At 46.0% G+C, this 8750-nt stretch overlaps 1 protein-coding gene across 1 annotated transcript in view; it reads right to left on the bottom strand.

Annotated features, from left to right (window-relative positions):
- Positions 1-8750, bottom strand: part of GPR107 (G protein-coupled receptor 107) — an 86636-nt gene that overhangs the window by 25632 nt on the left and 52254 nt on the right. Inside the window, exons 14-15 of the mRNA XM_017848184.1 lie at positions 6232-6275; positions 3780-3925 (exon numbers count right to left, since the gene is read on the bottom strand). Coding sequence (XP_017703673.1) covers positions 3780-3925; positions 6232-6275 — 190 coding nt within the window. The remainder of the gene's footprint in view (positions 1-3779; positions 3926-6231; positions 6276-8750) is intronic.

Here is an 8750-nt window from a genome sequence, read left to right as displayed (position 1 = left end):
ATATATATATATATATATATATATTCGAGACGGAGTCCTACTCTGTGGCCCAGGCTGGAGTGCAGTGGCACGATATCAATTCACTGCAACCTCCACCTCCCAGGTTCAAGCAATCTTTCTGCCTCAGCTTCCTGGGTAGCTGGGATTACAGGTGTGTGCTACCATGCCCAGCTAATTTTGTATTTTAGTAGAGACAGGGTTTTACAATGTTGGCCAGGCTGGTCTCGAACTCCTGACCTCAACTGATCCGTTTGCCTCTGCCTCCCAAAGTGCTGGGATTACAGGCATAAGCTACTTTGCCTGGCCCCAAAATAAAAAACCTCTTTTCTAAAAAAAAAAAAAGAAGAATGAGAAAAGTGGAATTATTTTGTAATTCTCTTTAATGTCTAGCTTAATAAGATGCAGCTGGGTCCTCATATTTGATTCAATCAGCATTCAACTTGCTGTGAGGGAGTATTCGGTTAAAATATATGAAGAAAATCTGGCCCCATACAGATAGATATAGGTCTTTTCAGATTACTGTGAATAGTCTGTGATTCTACATTAAAGCCTGACGAGGTTGCTTCTAAAGATGAGGGAGGTGGGGAATCTGAAATGTATCAATGAACTTTCCACACTCTTACATTAATAAACTCCCCTGGTCCATCTTGCACTTTCAGGAGAGCTTTTACCCCAATGCATGACTGGAACATCCTGCACTAGCCAGGTGGAAGACACCGTTTCAGTGTGTTATGTAGATCTCCCAGATACAGAAACATTTTATTACAGAATTCCTAAAAAATCACATTGTTAATATCACCTCTGCTTACATCAGAAGTCTTATAAGAACTGGGAAACTGGCCGGGCATGGTGGCTCACACTTATAATCCCAGCACTTTGGGAGGCCAAGGTGAGCGGATCACTTGAGGTCAGAGTTTGAGACCAGCTTGGGCAACAAAGTGAGACCCTGTCTCTACAAAAAATATAAGAATTAGCCGGGCGTGGTGGCAAAGACCTGTAGTCCCACCTACTCCGGAGGCTGCAGTGGGAGGTTCACTTGAGCCCAGGAGGTCAAGGTTGCAGTGAGCTGAGATTGTGCCACTGCACTCCAGCCTGACTCAAAAAAAAAAAAAAAAAAAAAAAGACCTGGGAAACTGTCAGTTAGGAAACTGTCAGGCTTACAGGGATAAATACAAGTTTTCCTTTATCACTAGCAACAAATACTGTTAGTTGTTTTTGTTGAAGAATATGTTCACTTTGTTCATTTTCAAGAAAATGTCCACCAAAAACCCAAGTCTGTGTCACCAAAACAGTCATTCTTCCAGATAAAAGCAGCTTGGTCAGGCACAGTGGCTCATGCCTGTAATCCCAGTACTCTGGGAGGCCTAGGCAGATGGATCACTTGAGCTCAGGAGTTTGAGACCAGCCTGGGCAATATGACAAAATCCTATCTCTACAAAAAATATAAAAATTAGCTGGGCATGGCAGCACACGCCTGTAGTCCAGCTACTGTGAGGGCTAAGGTGAGAAGATCAGTTGAGCCCAGGAGGCTGAGACTATGGCTGCAGTGAGCCAAGATTATATCATTGGACTCCAGCCTGGGCAATAGTGCAAGACCCTGTCTCAAATAAATAAATAAAAAACAACAACAAAAAATAAAATAAAAGCAGCTAGTTCAGCTTGCAATTCAGACAAGTGCACATGTACTTTCCCTCAAGGCCACACTCATCACACTTCAGGTCCAGCAGCAGTGCTGTGTGCACCCCTCCCATGCTGTCTCACAGAACATTAAAAGGCAAGGGTTGAGATTTAATCATGTGAACAGTTTTACTATATCAAGACCATTCTTAACTGATATGAGCCTTTTTTGCCCCCTGTGAGTAGGTAACAGTAAAGAATGCAGGGGCTACTAGTAGAGTCTGGTGCCACAGCCTGGAATCACGTGAGGGTGCCGGCAATTTTACGCATCATTGCTTTTCACCATCAGGCAATGTCAACAGTACAAGAGACTCATACCGTTTGATTCTGAAAGTAGTTTAGATCCTGAGGACCCCCTTGAGAACCGCTGCCCTAACAAATGCCTCGCATGGCCGCGGCTCCTTTCAGAGCACGGCGGCACCTCGGAACGAAGCCATTCCTCCCTCAACTCTGCAGCCAGCCAACCGGGATTATTTAAATACTTCTGAGGCTCACATGAAAGCTAAGGCTCCTCAGAATATATCTTCTGACTTTTCCTCAAAAACACAAGGCCAAAAAAAGGATGGTCAGCAGCAGAGACTGTTAATTAAATTTACAGTGTGTATCTCGACACCAGTCCTATAAGGTAATGACACTGGAGAAAGAGAAGGCAATGGGGATGCGGGCTCAAGGGCAGTCAGAGCCAGTAAATCTTGGCAGGCAAGACAGAGTGGAGCCAGCGCTAGGTGTGTCTGTGCGAGATTCAATTAAGCTCCCTCTCGGAGGATGCAGTGCAGCTGTGAGTCTCAGTGACCGAGGACCTGAGAGAAGCCACAGCGTGTGACAGGAGAGACAAAGACATGGCTAAAGGACAGTGGGCAGCTTCAGCCTCAATGCTTTCCTTTAGATTTCCCCCAGGTTTGGTCAAAAGGAATCCAGAGACAAAGAAATAAAAGCCAAAAAAACACTCTCTGAAAGCTATATTCACCCCAAACGCAGGAAGAAAAACTACAAATAGCATTTCTCTCACTTGCAATTACTGGGCCTGGACTGCATCTAAACTAAAAATGAGATTCTTTGCCATAGTGGCTTTTGTTGTTGCTGTTTTGAGATAGGGTCTGGCTCTGTTGCCCAAGCTGGAGTGCAGTGGTACAATCTCAGCTCACTGTAGCCTTGATCTCCTGGGCTCAAGTGATCTTCTCACCTCACTCTCCCAAGTAGCGGGGACTACAGGTGTGTGCCATCAAGTCTGGCTAATTTTTGTATTTTTTTGTAGAGGTGGGGTTTTGCCATGTTGCCCAGGCTGGTCTGCCATAGATTTTTGTATGGTTTTTGGTAGAGACGGGATGTTGCTATGTCATCCAGGCTGGTTTCAAAATCCTAGCCTCAAGCAATCCTCCTGCCTCGGGCTCCCAAAGTGCTAGGATTACAGGCATGAGCCACCATGCCTGGTCTAAAAATGAGATTCTTAACCCCAAAGTGGCCAGATGAAGTGGCTCACACCTGTAATGACAGCATTTTGGGAGGCCCCATGAGGCAGGAGGATGGCTTGAGGTTAGGAGTTCAAGACCAGCCTGGACAACACAGTGAGACCTCATCTCTACAAAAACTCTTAAAAAAAATAAAAGCCCAAGTTACTGTCAAGGCCATGAAATGAGTCACTGGAATAATGAGCCTGAGAACAGGAAACAGAATGTCAGGCTCTATCCAGCAAAGCTTCCAAATCTAATAGGAGACATTATTGCCCATGGCCTTTGTGCTCCCAGTCGCCTCCAGATCTCAGGAGAAGTGAACCATGGGGGCACAGAGGCCGATGGGGCCACAGATCTCAGAACCAGCGACTAGCAGCGTGCTCACTCCCGCTTTCCTGCAAGCTCCATAGCACATAGCTGCCCTGCAGTCACACCCGAGGTCGGCTCCAGCACAGGCCATTCCTGAGACCTCTCAGCAGGGGAGGCTCCAGCTGGGAACATGGCTGCTCTGGCTCCAGCAGTGTCGCAAGCGTAACCATTTTTAAGGGTACAGAGTGATGCCCAAAAGCATTTCACAGCCTCAATCAATTCAGGGAAAAGACCATGAACCAAAACGACAATCTCGTTCTAATCTGCTCTGTCCCTCTTTCAGAGGATTTGTGATCTTTGCTGATGAGAAATGGGAGCTTCCTTAGCAGATGTCTTCCTAAGAATGGGGAACGTGAACCCTGGTTTACCTATGCGACTTCCTGCTCTTATCGATTTCGCTCTCTGCTGAAGAGGTCCCATGCTGTCACCTGGTGGAAAAAATGAGAAACTGCTTTGTGTGCTCAGGCCATGACAAAAGCATTCCTGTTAAAGGAAGTTACCCTTTACTGCAGATGCTGGGGGACAACGCTGACCCTGCGCTGCCTCACCTGCTGTGCCATCTACTCCAGACAGAGCACCTTACTAAGATCCTCAGCTACCAACCAACCTCAGGTGGAATAAATTGTCCCAGCGGCAGTCACCACAGCCACCCCACACTTGCTGAAGCGAGATGGAGGACTGAAGAGGCAGGTGAGTCAGGAGGACAAAGCAGTGGCCGGGGAGGACGTGAAGAAGGGAGGAATTCATCAAGGGGCAGGATCGAGCAAGGAGAAACACACAGGCAAGCCTCGCCAACAAGAAACACTGCCGTTGGGATTTTACACATTTTAGCCAAACAGCCGGAAGAACCAATGAGAAATACAGAAGTTTACAAGATAATAAAGTTAAATGGTCTCATCGCGATATATTAAAATAAGAAAAAGCCTACCTGTTCACCAAGTTACAAATACAATACAACTATCTTCTTATATAACATGGATAAAAGAAAAATAAGGACAAGACTATCCCCAAACAGGCTGGGCGTGGTGGTTCACACCTGTAATCCCAGCACTTTGGGAGGCCGAGGCAGGTGGATCTCTTGAGGTCAGGAGCTCGAGACCAGCCTGGCCAATGTGGTGAAACCCCATCTGTACTAAAAACACAAAAATTAGCCGAGTGTGGTAGCAGGCACCTATAATCCCAGCTACTCGGGAGGCTGAGGAAGGAGAATCGCTTGAACCCAGAAGGCAGAGGCTCCAGTGAGCAGAGATCGCACCATTGCACTCCAGCCTGGGCAACAAGAGCAAAATTCCGTCTCAAAAAAAAAAAAGAATATCCCCAGTTATTCCCAGAGGTGGATTTGTACTTCCTACCTTGGGTTCTTCTACTGATGGCAGGGTGCTTTACTGGGCTCCAAGAAAGGCTATGTAGCCAGGCTAGAAGCAAAAGCTCTGTGACTCCTGCTTAAACCCACTGAAAAGAACCTATCACAAGAGGACACTCCAGAGGTAAAAGAAGGGAACCTGGTATATTTGAGGGAAAAAAATGAGAAAATGAGAGAAGGGCTATTCCCAGGACTAGAAAGAAAACAAAACAAAGGCTGGTGCAGGTCATAGAAGCTGAGTGGGCCTTGCTGGCCTCTGAGCACTGACCAAGGCTCCTAGCCTGGGTGAGACTTGCACACAGGCTTCCCAGGAGCAAAAGTTACTTGAGTCTGGACAGCAGGAATGCTGTACTATCTGTTCCAGGCCCAAACTGGCAAGATCCTCCACAATACTGTGCCCTAAATAACAACCTAGGGCTGACCACGGCTTGAAGCCTCAAAGTCATATTTAATTCAACTTAAATAAATAATGTGTTATTAGTTGTATACCAGGTTGATGAAATAAGATTTACAGCTACTACGCATTTTCTAAATTTTCTAAAATGAAGCTACATTGGCTTTATAATCAAAAATAGGGTCAGCAACAAAATTTTATTAATAACAAACACCTATTTATTATTCATAACCTGCCTTAAAGAATGTTAATATCCACACTGAGTGTATGATACCATGGATCCAGAGACCGTTCTGAGCTTTCAGAGAGACAGCAGTGCTCCTTAAACCCTTATGGTCTGAAATTCCCACTTGTGCCATGGCAGCCTGTGGTCATGAACATTATTCAAATAAGCCCAGAACCACATAAAACATTTTATTTGCAGCTTCTCTTCTGATTTAGCAGGCATAACTAGAAAATCAAGGAGATGTAAAAGGGCTATAAAGGGCACAACCATTTCAATATCAGGTAGTTTTCAAGGTTCCTTCTGTCATCAGAGTCTCGCTTTAAATGAATACCGACACATCTATTTTGAAAGTGTGTTAAATCAGCAGGCAGGGCTGCTTTACACATAGCCATCTCCAATCCATTATCCCTCCTGTTCTCACAGTGAAGTGTTATCTGGCCCTTCCAAGACAAGATTTTCTCTTCCTGACTCAGTTTTGAGAAGGTGACAATCACAATCATGAGTGGAAATGAAATGAATCATCTTAATAAGCAGCAGTCACCCCCAACCTCCTCCTTATACAACTGACTCAACACCTCCTTCTCCAAACCACCCCCGGCTGCTCTCACGAAGTGGGCCCCAGGCCTCCCTTAGCTCGCCTCCCAGGAAGACAGCATCTTGAGGCTACAGGCTGCCTCCACTCCTCTGCAGTGCCCCAGCACGTGGGTTCAGAGCAAGCTGAGCAACACAAAATGAGCACGAGGGAACTTGCCTTTTCCATCTGTTGCTGATGCTTCTTGTAAATGTCTGATTGACCTAAAATAAACATTTAGAGAACAAAAGTTAGCTGGCAAATCTGCACTCCTATTTGCAGCTCTAGTAACTTGAGACTGAATTCCTCAATTATATGCTGAAAGGTTGGACTAGATCACTTTAGAGCACTCTTCCTAAAATAGGGTATGGTTGATAATCAACACGCCTGAGGTAAAGTCGCCCTCTGCTGGCCAAATCTGTGGCAGTAAGTCTAGCAGGGACCAGAGTGTGAGGAAAAAACAAAACTCCATCATTTAATGCTCCTGTTAATCTCTTACTCCCACAACCACCCCCCACCCAACACTCCCATGACAATGGAGCATCACTGAACTCACCTGCCACCAGGAGAGAATAAACCCAAGAAGAAAGTCACCAGTTGACTTCTAGAGTCTAGGTCTAAGAGCTGTGAACATACAGCTCCATACAAATTCATTGAGTGGAGATTTTTAAAATTGCTGGAAAATGCCAGCCTCCAGGGACACCGTTTCGGGCTGTGATGTGCTGGTAACTAATGACCATCATTACGGTTCAGGCAGAGGAACATTAACATTATTACAGAAGCCGCAGGTGAGAGGTGGAGGCACCATGAAAAGCCACCAACGGAGAGACTACCCTGAGGGCTAAGCAGGGCACAGGCAGACAGGCTGTGTGAGGGAAGGCAGCTGGGGTCTGACACTGTCACTCACTCTTGTCAGCAAATCAATTATTCTTTAAATCCTCCGTAATTTGCGCACCTGTGAGAGGAGCTATCTGCTTGAGAACTGAATGGACCACCACACGAAAGCTAACCAGTATACTGCTGGCCCTGAAGCAATGCTGGCTGAATCGGGATATTTACAAGTATTATTATTACTATTATTTTATTTATTTATTTATTTTGAGACACAGTCTTGCTCTGTTGCCAGGCTGAGGTGCAGTGGCATGATCTTGGCTCACTGCAACCTCAGCCTCCTGGGTTCAAGCGATTCTCCTGCCTCAGTCTCCAGAGTAGTCAGGACTACAGGCGCACGCCACCATCCCCAGCTAATTTTTGTATTTTTAGTTGAGACAGGGTTTCACCATGTTGGCCAGGATGGTCTTGATCTCTTGACCTCATGATCCGCCTGGCCTAAAAAATATTACTAATCTTGAATCATCTCTCCAGTACTTACTTTTTTTTCATTTTACAGTAATTTTTAGGATATTTACCTTAAGGAATTTTGCCATTTGGAATCTGCTCATTAGTGTTGTAATTAACAATGGGCAGGAAATGGCAGCTTACACCTTGACAGCTTGTTGGGGTTCCCTACATTTGACTATTCTGATAGTGGCATGTGTAAAAAGTAGGGCGTTGGCCGGGCGCAGTGGCTCACGCCTATAATCCCAGCACTTTGGGAGGCATAGGCAGGCGGATCACGAGGTCAGGCGATCAAGACCATCCTGGCTAACACAGTGAAACCCCATCTCTACTAAAAAAATACAAAAAATTAGCCGGGCGTGGCGGCGGGCTCCTGTAGTCCCAGCTACTCAGAAGGCTGAGGCAGGAGAATGGCGTGAACCCAGGAGGTGGAGCTTTCAGTGAGCCAAAATCGTGCCACTGCACTCCAGCCTGGGTAACAGAGCAAGACTCTGTCTCAAAAAAAAAAAAAAAAAAGTAGGGCGTGAACCTCTGTTCCCTAATGAGGCACTCTTTTCGATCTGGAAACAATGCTGGACATCCTATGTTATAGATACCCGAGTGACTAATTCCTGTGCAGGATTGCAGGAGGCTGCAGTGAGAAGGAAGAGTCATTCATACTCCACTGGATGCGGTGGCTCATGCCTGTAATCCCAGCACTTTGGGAGGCTGGGGTGGGAAGATCACTTGAACCCAGAATTTGAGACCAGCCTGGGCAACATAGCAAAACCATGTCTCCAAAAAATTGGCTGGGTATGGTAGTGTGTGCCTGTGGTCCCAGCTACCCAGGAGGCTGAGGTAGGAACATCATTCATACTCTCTTCTATGCTGGTAGCTGTCTGGTGAACTGATACTAGATCATGTGTGATGTATGATGGAATTAGGGTGAAGAGTGAATCTAACTGGCTGGAATGAGAAGTACTCTCCACTGGCACCATGTTATAAATAATGAGAGTAACTGACAAACCCCTGGATCCTCAAAAATATTAATTTATTGGATGGGGCATTGCAATAAGAAGCACCTCAGCCAGGTGTGGTGGCTCACGCCTGTAGTCCCAGCACTTTGGGAGGACAAGGCAGGTAGATCACCTGAGGTCAGGAGTTTGAGACTAGCCTGGACAAAATGGCGAAACCCTGTCTCTTCTAAAAATACAAAAAAAAAAAATTAGCCGGGCATGGTGGCACGCACCTGTAATTCCAGCTACTCAGGAGACTGAGGCAGGAGAATCATTTGAACCTCGGAGGCAGAGGTTGCAGTGAGCCGAGATTGAGCCATTGCACTCCAGCCTGGGCAACAAGAGTGAAACTCCATCTCGGGTTTA

Source organism: Rhinopithecus bieti, unplaced genomic scaffold (genome assembly GCF_001698545.2).
Source record: "Rhinopithecus bieti isolate Rb0 unplaced genomic scaffold, ASM169854v2 scaffold_29388, whole genome shotgun sequence".
In the NCBI taxonomy this organism is placed as follows: domain Eukaryota; kingdom Metazoa; phylum Chordata; class Mammalia; order Primates; family Cercopithecidae; genus Rhinopithecus; species Rhinopithecus bieti.
Note: the sequence above shows the minus strand (reverse complement) of the source record. Positions and strands in the feature narration are given on the sequence as shown.